General features: G+C 44.0%; 1 protein-coding gene across 3 annotated transcripts in view; it reads right to left on the reverse strand.

Moving 5' to 3' along the window:
- Nucleotides 1-13,399, reverse strand: part of CHCHD6 (coiled-coil-helix-coiled-coil-helix domain containing 6) — a 115,749-nt gene extending 102,350 nt beyond the window's left edge. For all 3 annotated transcript variants that reach the window (XM_010571792.1, XM_010571801.1, XM_010571782.1), the window contains exons 1-4: nucleotides 13,258-13,399; nucleotides 10,953-11,085; nucleotides 9,650-9,719; nucleotides 6,205-6,349 (exon numbers count right to left, since the gene is read on the reverse strand). In XM_010571792.1, coding sequence (XP_010570094.1) covers nucleotides 6,205-6,349; nucleotides 9,650-9,719; nucleotides 10,953-11,085; nucleotides 13,258-13,347 — 438 coding nt within the window. In that variant the 5' untranslated portion in view covers nucleotides 13,348-13,399. The remainder of the gene's footprint in view (nucleotides 1-6,204; nucleotides 6,350-9,649; nucleotides 9,720-10,952; nucleotides 11,086-13,257) is intronic.
- Nucleotides 13,400-15,177: the final 1,778 nt, after the last annotated feature.

Below are 15,177 nucleotides of genomic sequence, written 5' to 3' on the forward strand. Positions count from 1 at the left end.
ACTTTTTGCTAATCACTAACATCAATGAAAATCAAGCTTGGAGAAAAATAACTGAATGGGCTTTTTTCCTCACTTTGCACTATTATTTAAAACAAGCCTCCATACTTGCTGATTTAAATCAATGTTTTCTGCTTCACCCACAAAAAACTTCAATCAAGAAATATTTACAGAAACTAAAGAGCCTCTAAACACTAAAACCCAAGACTTGTATTAGCAATGTCTCCTCCCAGAACCAACCTATTTCCTACATGTAGGCTTGCAACTTTAGAAAGAGAAGGGTTTTAGCTCAGTGTGCTACATTTTAGCTGCAGAACAAACAGGATGAGCAAAACTGGCCCTGATGTGAGCAGTATCCAACCATAATGCAAAGCTCACAAAGACAATACTTTTCATTACATCAACTCAAATAAAGAGGGAGGAAAAAATGACAAGTTTTGACAATAGAGGCTTGACCTCAAAAACAGCAGTCTCGCTTCACTGATGGCCCCACACTGTCACAGTTTCAACAAACACCATGCTACTACTGGACCTCAGCCAGTCACTCCAGCTTGTCACAATGATAGGAGATTACGCACAACAAAACCCCAGTCTAATCTAGAGATGCTTACCTATGGTTAATCAGCCAGGATGAAGCTGATCCCCAGCTTATCACAAAGTAAATGAAAGCCTTAACAAAACTAAATCATGTTCAGGACTGTTTCTAAAACCATCTTCAGTACCAGCTCAGCTGCACCTACAGCTGATACTGCTCTATAACAATGGGCAATTCACAGCAAAAAATGTAAGCGAGATTGGCTTGAAGTTTCATCAATGACCAGAAATCTAAAGAAAATTTTCCATGAATGGACCAATTCCACCCCTACAGGGCCAGAAAGAAAACACTACTCCACCTGATCACTCTCCTGCTACCACCAAAATTCTCCTCCATTGTGTCAATCTATGAATGGGCTGTTTATGCTGCTTTTAGCAGTTTTACCTCCACATACTTTGAAATGGAGAAGAAAACATAACATTTAAAATGTCAGCAGACCAATATGCACTAAACCAAGGGTGGAAGTGTCCAAAGAATGCCACAGGCTAAGCCCAAGAGTTCAGCATCCCACATTCACAAGATGTCACCAATATCAAAACCCACTGCCCTGACCAAAGCCATTCCCAGGCATGTGTTCTTCCTTCAGCCCTTCTCTCCTGAATCGACAAGAGGAGATGAGAGGCTCTGAAGAGCAAAGAGATTATTTCAAGGCAAGAAATCATCTGAAAGAATCCAACAGCCTAAGACCAATTACAATCAGCTACTGGAGCAACCAGAGAAAAACCCTAAATCCTTGTGAGTATTTCCTCCCGTGCTTATATTCTGGGCCACACTAATCACAACTGTGCAATGCCGCAGCCACCAGAAAGCAAAGGTTGCCATACCGCAAGCCAGTGAGAGGGGCATGACCAGGAACGCTGGGAACAGTAAGCCATCCATCATTGATGGCTGGAGAAACTCTTTCCTGGCAATTGAGGAATTCTGTTTTCACACAGCAACCAATGCCTGTCAGTCTTGTCTGAAAAAGCTAATCATGGTGCAAAGTTTGTCCTACCATCACCCCATTTCTGAATTCATTCTTTCAAAGTGGAAAGGAAGACGACTTTTGGTCAATAACTCTGACAAAGCCATTATCCTAGGGGTATTAAATGGGGAGATAAGAACTTCAGGGCTTTGCACAAATCATATTAGTTCAATTCTCAAATCCGGGTAATGCTTCTTTTCAAAGTATTAATTTCATTTATTCTATTTGCTCTCCCTCTGTCCTGATAACACAGGCACACATGGCCCCTAAATGAGATCCTCCTATTTTATAAGTTATAATCCTCCCTTTCTAGAGTAGTAATGAGATGTCTTTGCTTAATCGCGTTTATTCCCCCCCCCAGCTTCTGCTTTTATCCATTCCCATTCCACATTGATTTGTCTCAAAGGTTTCAGCGAAAACCATCACGCAGGGAGTCACTGGCTCCAAGAGGCTCATGATGCATATGCTGCACATGCTGCACAGCCTTAGGAGATTACAAAAGCAGAGAGGAGAAAAAAGAGCAGCTTTGCTTGCAAAGTTTCTTTTGTTGGTAAGAAGGAGAAAAAAAGAAAGTCAAAAGAACTGAGAAGTTGAGAGAAGAGGTTTTGATTAATTGGAAGTGAAAAAGGTAAGACTCCTGGTACAGAGGAAAGGTGAGACTATTCAAAACACAGTGAAGCAATTAAATAACTTGACTGTGACAACTTTGGAAGTTCCTCATGCTAGAAATAAAAAAGGATTTAAAGATAGCTATATTAATTCTTGGATATTTCACATGAGACTTAAGGCATGCTACAAGCATTAGTTAAACACCCTAGGCCCTGCTGTGAAGTACTGCACATATAATCCTTGTTGTATAGTAAGTACCCACAGCATTAAATTATTCAGAGTCCAGTCAGCACCACAATCCTGCAGTGCTGTACAAACAAACAAAACATTTTATCTCTAATACAAATTGGTGAGAGTTCTTCTGCAGCAGCTTAGCAGACTACTTCCATTTGAGCCAGTCCCCCATGGTTAATCAAAAGCCATATTCACTCAAAGAGGGAAGTGAATGCTGCGGTGTTTCTACTTAGAGAGCTGTTTTGCTTCTTAAACTAAAATTTTAAGGACTTCTATTCAAAATCTAAGGTACCTAGAAGCTAAGTACCTTGTTCAAAGTGATTAAAAAAAAAGAAAGATCAAGATGAAATGCAGAATGGGACCCAGGTACTTAATTCTAAATCCCTCTTGTAACCAGTGCACCGCTTCAATAAAAAAACCAAAACAAAACAAACCCCAACACACAAACAATAAACACACACATCACAAAAAAAAAAAATAACCAACAACAAGTTTTAATCTGCACCCTACCCCATAAATGATGAAGTAACTGGCTCCAGAAGCTGACAGCAAGTTCCCTATCAAAGGTTAGCTCTAGTCCACGCTCTCATCAGGAATGTGTATTACATAGTAAGACTGAAGAAGTGCTTCATAGCAATACTGCTAATAATAAAAGTCAGTGAATGAAAATCATAAAGAACAGATTAAATGACAAGTGACGTTCAGCACAATCAAAATGAAATAATTTCAAAATACAGCTATCACATTTGTAGTTATGGTCTGCAAATGGTAAGGTTGCAGGACTACTGGAGACAACTGTATAAGAGAAGGCTACTAATCACCAAACCATTGATATGTTAAGGGCACAGGGCAGCTCAAGATCTTACTACAAATATTTTTAAAAAATAAATAAATAAAACAAAACTTTCTAATTACATGTGGCATGATTTTCAATTTTTACTAAATTAAGTGCTGCTAGAAGCAAATTATTCATTTGTTATTTCTTTCATGGGAGTTGCCCCATTTTTCTCTGGCTTCCCTAATAGGTTACAACAACAAAAACCCTGGAAGTTGTTCCCTTATAAATTTAAGTAGATAATTTCCAGTGCCATCTGCACCTGGACTACCACTAGGTACCTAGAGTTCCACTGCTATCTTCTACCTGAAAGAGAAGACTGACACAGAAGGGCTGAAAGAGCAGCTCACACCCATTATTTGCCTCATATACTAGGGCTAAAAACCAGAAGAGCAAACAAGAAACATTCAAACCCTATTCCAAATAAAGGAAGAAAACAATACGGGAAGACAAAGGACAGGTATGATTTGAATAGGATTGAGTCAATACAATAAGGTAACCATGCCCAAAAGGAAACTGTAGCTGAGATAAAGCAAGTCTGATAGGGATCCAAATAATTTAAAAGGCTGGCAAAAACAGTTCCTGCTTAGGAAGACATCTAGAAGCCGATAGACAGTAGCTTTGACCTCATCTTTGCAAGGACAGGCTAGACTATTCCATTTTTAAGGATCTTAAATTTATGACTGATCAAGAGATAGTTAAAGAGCAATGAAATTTAACAGTTTCTCATTCTTGCACCACCTTCTGGGCTAACACTCCATGGTTACTATTTATCTTTTATGGGTTACACAAGGAGAGCCTGATCAGATTTTTGCAGAGCATCAAGTATGCAGTATCTGGGTATGCAACACTGCAGGATTAAAAGCCAATTCAGATACTAGAACAGCTTTTGTATGTTAGTGGTCAGGTCCCAACTCATTTTAGAGGTGCCCTCTTTACACTTCACAAATACTGCCTGATTCTGCTAGTCATATTTCTCCAGGATTGACTCTACACCTCACTGCAGGAGGGCAGGGCTCTACTTCTGAGCCAGGCCACATCTTTAGATTGGACAATAAATCCACTAGCTTCTTCCCCCCCACCTTTACAGAAGTCCATTAATTGCATTCATAAAGAGAATATTTTCTTTCTAGTAGAAAGAGAGTTAATATGGCATCTGCTGACCCAGATGCCCTATGCAGAGGAACAGCAGTCACCTGCCTCAGACATCACTATTCTAAAGCTCAGCAATCCTGCAGCTTCCCGTGGTTAGGGCACAATCTGCCAAGAGGAAATTTCCTACGACACAGCAGCCATTCACAAGCTATAACCAGGAGAGCAAATCTCAGAGACCTACCAATCCAACCACATACAAATGTTATCATGGAGTCAAAAAGCACAAATGGGTCCAAAAACACAAACTCACAAATTCATGGGAGACAATTTCATTAAGGACTGTTAACTACCAACGGGAAAATACAGCCTCTTGCTGAAGAAGCCTCTAAGCCCCAGAACGGCAGGAGTTGCAAGGGTATACAAGTAAGAAATATTGCTATACACCTGCTCTGTTCTCATGCTCTCCGTAAGCAGCTGCTATGGAGCTCGCCAGAGATGGACTACAGCTAGAAGGACCTTCTGTCTGAACCCTTATGGCCATTTTTATATAAATTTTATTTATTCAGCCCCCCAAAATGCCTTCGTATTATAACCTCAAAATGCTTCACAGCCAAGTCACATGCCTGGGTAAGCCACGCCTGTTAGCATTCAACATATAGAAAAAACATGCTCATAGAAAGATTCTTCATTTAAATCAAGTGCATGCAACAGATCAGTAGGATGGAAGAAACACAGTAAAGACCATCATTACTCAAGTCTGTCCTCTCCCTAAACCATCCTTTTAGTATGTACCAGGCGAGGAGAATTACTCTTAGTCTAGCTCTCTCAATAAAGTTTCAACAGCACAGTCCAAATGAATAGGCAGTTTGATCTCACTGTGGCAAGCCTAGTCCCACCTTGCTGTCACACGCCAACACCTCATACTACCACAGGCCAGGAAAATGTGGCAGTTCCAATAAGACTCTGCATTGTTTACAGGCAGTATGCCATTGCCATAGTAACGTCCGTATTTAAAAGAAAACAATAGAAAATAGTATCATATGAATATTAAGCACCAATGACAACCCCAATCTACTGTAGTGATATAAGCCTTTTGCTCTACTCAGTCTCATCTCGCTGTACTTCTGTCTCCATCACTGCTTTTCTCAGCACTGGTATGACAATAACCCAAAGAGTTTTCTCAAGCACCAAGGTGCCTAACTAACAGTAAAGGCTGCAGCAAGAAGTTGCCAAAAAGAAGTCTGCCTGCTGGGCAAGAACAGATTGGTTTGGGAGTCAGTGGTGCGTACAAAAGGCATTTATGCTTCCTGGTCCCTAAAAATGAATCTTAAGCCTTCTTCAAAACGTTACAATACTTGACAGTTTTGTAACAGTTCTCTTATTACCAGCATCATAAGACTCAAACAACAGAACTCATTATTACTTTTTATTAATTTGGGTATTTGCACAATTATACTCTAGAAAAACAGAGCAAAGTTTCAGGGTGGATCAAGACAGCAGAATCTGACCCTGTATATATCAAAACATTCATTTCATACACTTGATGGTTTAAAAGAGTTCTCTCTAGCTCAGACAGGGACTCCATATACACAAACCACACTGACCTGCCACAGGTAAAGCTGTCCCCAGCACAGTCATTACTTATGCCTTTCCCTGCAAGCTTGGCCTTAGCATCGCTGCATGACATGCTACAAGTGTAGCTTGCCAGCTACGCTGTAAGCCAAACATTAAGTGATGCATTAGGAGGTGATGAGTGCTTCAGCCTAAATCAAAGTTTCTAAGCTCATCACACAAGCGACATTTAATGAATCCCCTCAAGCAGAGATATTTTAGCCTGTCTTACATGGAAACATACTAGGGTTTTTTGTTACCCACCAGCTGGGCCGCTTTTTGCCTCTCTTCATTAGTGTTGTTCCTTTCCCGCTGAAGGGCAGTATTCAAGGCCTCACTGGCTGCTTCCCTTTCTCTTTTGGCCAGCCGGAGCAACTCCTCTTGGACCAGTGCCTGTTCTCGTTCATACCTGTATGAGTGCCAAAAGCAAACAGAGAGAAGGTGATCAGCAGACTTCTGGCAACAGGGTCATGGCTTAGCATGGACTATCCCTGCTGTGCTGGTTTTGGCTGGGATAGAGTTAATTTTCTTCATAGTAGCTTGTATGGGGCTGTGTTTTGGAGTTGACAATGCTAGGATGTTTTTGTTATTGCTGAGCAGTGCTTACCCACAGTCAGGGCCTTTTCTGCTTCTCACACCACCCCACCAGTGAGTAGGCTGGGGGGGCGCAAGAAGCTGGGAGAGGACACAGCTGGGACAGCTGAGCCCAACTGACCCAAGGGATATTCCAGACCTTATGACGTCATGCTCAGCATATAAAGCTGGGGGAAGAAGAAGGAAGGAAGGGCATTCAGAGTGTTGGCATTTTGTCTTCCCAAGTAACCATTATGCCTGATGGAGCCCTGCTTTCCTGGAGATGGCTGAACACCTGCCTGCCCATGGGAAGAGCTGAATGGATTCCTTGTTTTGCTTTGCTTACGTGCACAGCTTTTGCTTTACCTATTAAACTGTCTTTATCTCAGCCCACGAGTTTTCTCACTTTTACCCTTCTGATTCTCTCCCCCATCCCACTGTGAGAGACACGAGTGAGCGGCTGCGTGGTGCTTAGTTGCCAGCGGGGTTAAACCACGACACCTGCCTAGAGCCAAAACACAAATCCATAATCTATTGACATAAAATCTGCTCACAGCCCCTCCATTATCAGCAGGAATTCAGAAGTCCAACAAACTTTAAACATGACCTGCAATTTTGGTGAGCTACAGCTATGGCAACAACAGTAGACTTAGCACCATATAAGCTTATACTTCAGTTATATTTAGCTCTACTAAGGACTTAATTATCACCTGAAAACAGTGCGAATAGAAAGTAGTTAGCTAGATAAGTAGATACTGCTTTGGAAAAGATCAAGGGACATACAACAATAACAGGGGTTAGCCAGATGCATCTCATCAGGTCCCATGGACTTATACACCTTCAGATTCCTTAAATGGTCTTGAACCTGATCTTCTCCTATGCTGGGCAATTCTTCATTCTCCCAGTCCCTGCCTTTGCCTTCTGTAACTTGGGTGGTGTGGCTGGAGCACTTGCTGGTGAAGACTAAGGCAAAAAAGTCATTGAGTACTTCAGCCTCCTCCATATCCTGGGTAACCGGGTCTCCCATTCCTTCCAGAAAGGGCCCACATTTCCCCTAGTCTTCCTTTTATCACCGACATACCTATGGAAGCTTTTCTTGTTGCCCTTGATGTCCCTGACCAGATTTAATTCTGTCAGGGCTTTGGCCTTCCTAACTTGATCCCTGGCTGCTCAGACAATTTCTCTGTATTCCTCCCAGGCTGCCTGTCCTTGTTTCCACCCTCTGTAGGCTTCCTTTTTGTGTTTGAGTTTGTCCAGGAGCTTCTTGTTCATACACACAGGCCTCCTGGCATTTTTGCCTGACTTCCTCTTTGTTGGGATGCATTGCCCCTGAGCTTGGAGGAGGTGATCCTTGAATATTAACCAGCTTTCTTGGGCCCATCTTCCCTCCAGGGCTTTATCCCAGGGTACTCTACCAAGAAGATCCCTGAAGAGGCCAAAGTCTGCTCTCCTGAAGTCCAGGGTAGCAAGCTTGCTGTGCGCCCTCCTCACTGCCATAAGGATCTTGAACTCCACCATTTCATCGTCACTGCTGCCAAGGCTGCCCTTGAGTTTCACATTCCCCACCAGCCCCAACTTGTTGGTGAGAACAAGGTCCAGCCTAGCACCTCTCCTTTTGGTGCAACCTGTTTCAGTGCTTCACTGCACTCAACAACTGTTTGGGGTTTCCCCCCAGCCCCCCAATACTCAGGCAGAATTTCCTTGCTGTGATCTGTGTCCCTTGCCTCTTGTCCTTTCCATGTGCACCTCTGACAAGTCTGGAACTGTCTCTATTTTACTTTTTTAGGAAGTTGAAAACAACAATTCGTACCCCCCTTCTTTGCCAGGCTAAGCCAATGCAGTTCCCTCAGCCTCTCTTGTCCCATGTCTCTAGCTTGCTGAGGTCCCTGAGAGTGGCAATGTTGCTCCCCAGCACAGTGACCATTCCTTCAATTTGGTGTCATCCACAAACTTTTCAGGCTGCATTTCAGCCCATCCAGGCCTGGTTCTGGTTCCACAGTTGACCCACACACATACAAACTGCTCCTCCCTTTCTTGTCTTCCCTGCCTACCTTTCCACTGCATTTCTGCCCCGACCTCTCCTTTCCCAGATCAGGTATTTGGGATGCAGTTCAGTAGCTCAACACTGAAAACTGCCAGCAATTTTGATTCCACGGTCCCCAAGTGACCAGCTTTCCAGAGACTGTTCTTGGTCACATCTCTTGACTTCCACAAGGACAGTGTGATTGATGCAACAGGGTTTTAACAGGTTTGGTCAGTCTGTTGCAATACTCAAAAACCACCATGCACACAGAGACTGATTTTCATTGTTACCTAGACTACCATCAGAGCAGCAAAGGAAAGAACAGGAAAAGACTAATCTTTACAGCATCTTTAAGAACACAGACAGATCACGCCAGCAGTTTTATAACAGAAAGATACTGAATTACGCAGAACTGAAGTTCTCAGTACCCTGCAATGCCTAGAACTAGGAGGAGACTGCTGTGGTTCTGTCAGAGAGAAGGACAGTTTTCTTCTGCAATTTTTTTTTCCTCACCCCTACCCCATCTTTACAGGTATTTTTATCTTAATAAATTAAAATACCCTTGGGTGAAAAATTCATAGCACTCTAGTACTGGCTGACAGGCATTATGTCCAGTCTAGGAAAAGGAGGAGGAATGGAATCAGATACATAAGATAGATCTGATTATTTTAGGCATAAACTTAATTAAAACCATTACCATGTTTGAGATTCCAAAATCCCTAAGGGAAGTATCAAACACTTAAGACTCCTTCATTTGTCCCAGAAAAGGCAACTGTACTCAAGTTTATGCTTTATCAGTCTTGCAATGCACATCACATGCAAGTTTTCTGTAGTTACCAACTCATTACACTGGTCCTCCCTGTTTCTCCAAACACCACTCCAATTGCCCACAGCTCCCCTTTTGGCTAAGGGACAGGCTTCCCTAAAAACATGTGTTCCATGGCCCTTAACCAAAAAAGGCTCCAGAGGGGATTCTCAGGCATTAAAACATACAGTCATTGCACTTGGACTGAAGTAAAACTTACATATATATATATATATACACACACACACACATAAATATATAGTCCAAAAGGAGCTAAACTATTGTCTTTTCCAAGAACTTCACCTCACCTCCTGTACAGTTCCTGCTCTGCAGCAGAAGACTTCTGACCAGAGTCACTTGCCATTGGTGGCTGGATTCCTAGAAAGAAGAATAGAAACCTGTGACAACTATAGTACAAAACATTGCCCTTCATCACATCATAAATTATTTGAGAAGAGGAGAATTTCACATGTGAGTGTTATCTCACGAAGAAAAAAAAAACAATACACCTTGAAAAGTCTCAAGAAAATTTAAGTTTGAGGGATGGAGTTTGAATTCATGAAACAAAGAGACACTGACAGCATTGCCTTCCACAAGGCACACTGAACAAGGCATGCTACAGAAACTCTAGGTAAGGATGTTAGTTAACTGCTCAAACCCTAGTTTATACTGAAACATGGTTTTAGACCTATTTTCCACTTCCTTCCTCCAGTTCCATTAAGTCTTACCCCTGACCTCCTGCCTTCCTTGTAATTACAAGGGACCCCACAAGTGGAGATTAAATTATCTGATGGAGTTCAGACCATCCATAAGGCTGAATCCACTTTCAGGAAAGATGCAGGCTAACAGCAAGCAAATCTCTACAAGCAAAGGCTTGGCTCCTAATTTCATATTAGTCTGGATGCCCTAAACAAATCCACACCGATAACATATCAACAAAGTGTATTTGAGAATCAAGAGAAATCAAATAGCTTCCTGACCTGTAAAGGAAGACAAGTTCAGAAACCAAGTTCTCATCATCCACTTGGCAAGCTGTGCTTAGTCAGTCTATCCTTCCCTATGAGCTTATTTCCAAAGAACAAAAAGCAGTATTTCTCCCACCCATCTGCAATATACTCCATGTGCATGCAAAGGAGACAACAAGGCAGCTTGCCAGGATAAAAAAAAAAAAAAAGAAAAATCTGCCTTGCTTATTACATGTTCATTTGAAATGTTCACAAAGTGATACAGGTTCATTAAATTATCTGAGAAGGGTGGTAATCCAAAGATGGAGAAGGGAGAGAAAGGACCTAGAAAAACAAGTTGTCTTACTTAAGGTCACACAGCGACAGAACTAGAACCATACCATTTCAACTGCTCCAACTGCCAGATGACACAGCTACCTTTCAGAAACATAAAGAGGACATCACAGGACTGTAACATCCAAGACATTCAACGATGCCAATATATACATACACAAAAATGTTACATACTAATCAAAAAACTCCTCTCACACCAAGAGAGTCTTGAAAAACACATACTATATGTACTGCATACTATATAACATCTAGTGGCAGCACTACTGAGTAGTGTATCAAAACAGTCACTAGACCTGATAGGGAATGACAGTACCTGTAGGAGATTTCGGTTTCCCTTCTGCAGCTGGTGAAGGTGAAGCTGTGCCATTGGATGAACAGGGCGATCTCTGGTTGTCCCTTTTACTTTGAGGAGATTCTTTCATCCGGTTCACTACATCTTCAGAGAGCTGAAACACATGTATACAGGAAAAAAATTAATGAAGTCAACTCTTAATGTACAAATATTTCAATATAAAAGCTCCCCGTTTGTTAGATTCCATGATACTGCAAAAGTGTGGCCAGTTACCTCATTTAAATGCCATGGTCCTTTGAATCCATGTGGTCATCTGTATATTGAATTTACATTTTTAAAAAACATACCCTATCAGTAAGTGGTAAAACCTCCAATCTACTGACCCTAAAGGCTTCACTAGACAATGACAATTAATCTTCCACAAATAATAACAAAGGTGGAGAACACTGCTAAACAAGCCAAGCTCTTGAGTAGGGACATATTTACCAGAAATAGAAGGAAAACAACTAAGCAGGTTGTAAGTCTATCCATCCATCCTTCTTCTTCTTCCCCCATGCTTACTAACCCAGCTCAGCATGGCAGAACTGCAAACCACATGGCAGAGAACAGCTGCACAGCCCTCCCATTCACATATGGCTGCAAACATTTTTGCAATCTCAACTTCATCCTCGCTCCCTTACTTGGGTCCAAACCCATGGAAAAGAAAGAAAAGTTAACTATAAGTTTTCTAGCAGATCAGTCCAAGGGGCTTCTCGCAGCACTGTTAAGATTGACACCTTCTTCCTCCCAAGGTCAAAAGTTCTGTGCTGAATGTTCTGGCTCCAGAACAAAACATAACAAGGCTGTTTCCCCACCTAGGCTGGTCACAGCAGAAGACTTACTTTCAGCTATGCCACTGCTACCCAACTTAACAGCATTTTTAACATCTTCATTATATGTTGTTATCATGCCAAATTCCTGTTTATGGTAACTGTTTTTTAAAAACACAAATCTGTTAAAAGCCAGACTTAGTTAAGGGCAGGCTCAATGGAATTACTTTTATACACATAGCTGCAAAAAAACCAAATAACATCCTTGGTACTAAGAATGGGGAAGGATTATTTTGTTTCACAAAACAAGCAAACAAACTAACAAAAAGAAAAAAGAAAAACTTTGACTTCAGGAAGGCAAACAGAAAGGTCTACAAAGACCACAGCTCACTTAACCTAATCAGCAGTCATGAGATACATAGGGTGTCTTCATCTTGAGCTCCTGGAGGTCATAAACAAACCAGTAACAACAAAGCCACATTTTCCTCTAGTTCCATCAGCATCTAGTTGATGGAGCTGCTAACTAAATTAAAGCAGCAGAACAAGTTACATCGATGGTAGGTGAGGGGTCCCTGCCTATATCCTGTAAAGAGAAATCAGGCAAGAACAACTTCACCTCCATCAAACAATTTAAAAAGGAGATTGACACAATCTTAGTTAACTTTTGTCGTGTGATTAGTCAAATGGGAAGAAAATTAAGTAACCACAGCAAAACACACTCTGCAAGCTCATTTCAGACGAATCTTAGGGGAAAACCAGCTAAAAGTATGAAGAAGCGCCAGCAATGAAAATGATGGTAGTAATAAAAAAAACAACCAAACAAACAAATAAAACAAACTCAAAAAAACCTTAAATAACCAATGAAAAATAGGGAGAGAAATCTTGATGGGGGAAAAAAATGTTCCTTAATGATACCACCCCCACTCTCTAAGGCTTGTTTTCACAACACATACATGTAGATGTCTGATCAAAGTTCAGGAAGCAGCTTCCCACTGCCTCTCCTAGAAACTCCCCTTATCTCACTAAGCCCCACAATCTCTCATCTCCCTGTATGTTCAGGCAGCAGTGCTTTGCCAAGCTCTTGGTATCACTAATAACTGCAGAGGTATCCTCCTCTTGGATGCCCTCAGAGCCAAGCAAGTGCCTTTAGCATCAAGCTGCCTGCAAAGCACAAGGCAGGGGCAAGATGGGGTCATCAAGCAGTGAGGAGGGAAAGAGGGTTGAGAGCAGAGTTTGGAAGGGGAAATAAAGGGCTGGTGTGTCACCGCTCAAGAAAAGCCATGCTCAGGCACTCAGCCTCTTTCCCACCACTCTCCAGTCATCCCACTGCCTCCCCAACCCCCTACTCCTTCAGCCTTCCAGTTTTCCCCCCCTTCCTCCTTGCTGGTTTTCCCCTTCCACCCCTGCACCACATTCCCCTGCTCTCCCTGCCCAACCCTGCCACTCCAGCGGGGCCCTCCTCAGCCCAGGTCCCTGCCCTCCTCCCCCGGCCCCAGAACACCCTCGGGCCGCCTCACCCTGATGCCCTGCAGCACCCGGACTTGCTCCCGCTCATCCAGCCCGAAGGAGACCTTCCTGCCGCCGTGGCTGCTCTCGCTGCCCCCCATACCGGCGGGGCGGGCGCTGGGGACGCCTCTCCCCGCCGCGCCCCCCACTCGCACCGGGCCGCCGCTGCGAAGAGCGCCTCTCCTCTTCCGCCGCCTGGCCAACATACCCGCGCCTCATTGGCGGCCGGCTCCGGGACGACCAATAGCGCGGCGCGGTACTGGCGGCGAGCCGCGGTGCAGCCTGGGGGCTGTAGTCCGCCGTCGGCGGCTGCGCGGGCTGCGGTGCCCGGGTCGCGGGCGGCCTGAGTGGGCCCGGAGAGAGCTGGTGTCCGGGGAGGTTACCGCTTTGTCCTCACCCCGCCACATACCCGAGGAGGTACCGAAGCGTCTCCGGGCTCACTAGGCTTCCTCCTCCCCTCCTGCGCCAAGGGCTGTGCCCGCCCTCCACACCTCCGCTTCGAACACAGGATCAAACCACCCCGTCAACGTCGGAATTGCCGCAGGAAGAAAACCAAACCACACGGAACCACGCAGAAGATAAGCCAGGATGGCACGAAGCTTATCTCCTAGCTCCAAGACTGAGGAACCATCCAACCATTGTCCATCAGTTCACGGGCTGTCGAGTCCCCGTGGATGTCCAAGGCGATTCCCCCGCAGCAGCATGGAGACAAGGCATCCGCCAAAGGAGCGAGGGAGGGCATCCCCCTCACCTCACCAGCAATCCCTCGCCCACCTTCCCACACGCCGTTTCTCTCCATAGTCCTCAGGGGAGCTCACCACCCCAACACATCAGCTCGCATTTCTCTGGTGATTAAAAATAAAATTACAGTCTACGACCTCTAGTCGATTTTACAGCAGCTGCTCAGTGGGCAGAATTCACCTCTCTGCTCCTTTCAGCTGCCCTGTTCCAGCAAGACCTACTGACTGTGCCGTTACCTGCCGTGACGGGCGCGTGTGTGGGTCCCGCATGGGTCCGGCCGTTGCAGATAACGTCCCCGTTGCCAGGCACGGCTGATCCCCAGCCTAAGCCAAAGGAATGAGAAAGAAGATAATGTAACACACAAGCAGCTGGATCAAGAAGCGGCAGCTTTGAAGGATCTTTTCCAAGCAGACTTTCTGCATTCCCAGAAATACAGGCCACGTGATGACCTATACAATTTCGTGCATTTGTGACTAGACAGTTAACAAAACCTCAGTATCGACGCACTACTTACCTACTTCTTAGCAGCGCATCGGAGCAGTTTTAACTGTTCAATGCTTATTCTTTACTGCAGTTAACGTGGCAGCCACAGCCTGCACTCAGCAGTGGGACTCTGCCCCCCAGGTTATCCAGGCCTCTTCTATAGCACGTTCCTGGAAGATGGGAATATTTTTGTTATTTGTGTAATACCTTGTACGCTGGGAACTTGGCCCATTGCTCGAGTTCTCAAGACAAGGGCCCCGCATCATGGTACCATCAGCTATTTGCACTGCAGTACAGAAACACTGCACACATCCAGTGCAAGAGCAAAGGTCTGGCTAAAGGCAAACCATGATCCCTCCCAGAACGCTCTCACCAGCCTTGTTTATTTCTCATCTGCCACCTGCTCACTTCATTTGATGGCACCCAGGTTTTGTACTAAAAAGCTCGTGAAGTCATTCCTTATTCACCTCCTCTATCCTCTCAGGGTTTCACAGACCTGCACCGTTGCTCTTCCAGGCTGGCGTGTTCTCAACCATGTAATTACTCCTCCAAAAGTCTTCCTGTAACTTTGAATATTCCTGTCACCCTTCCTTAGGCCTTTTTCAGGTGTAACTCCAGTCAAGTGGCAGGCATCACCTGCAAAGATCCAGGAGGGAGAGTGGGCAAAGACAAACAAAACTGCCCATCCCACTTACAGCCATGCCTTC

Source organism: Haliaeetus leucocephalus, unplaced genomic scaffold, assembly GCF_000737465.1.
Source record: "Haliaeetus leucocephalus isolate CR32 unplaced genomic scaffold, Haliaeetus_leucocephalus-4.0 Scaffold2, whole genome shotgun sequence".
Lineage (NCBI taxonomy): Eukaryota > Metazoa > Chordata > Aves > Accipitriformes > Accipitridae > Haliaeetus > Haliaeetus leucocephalus.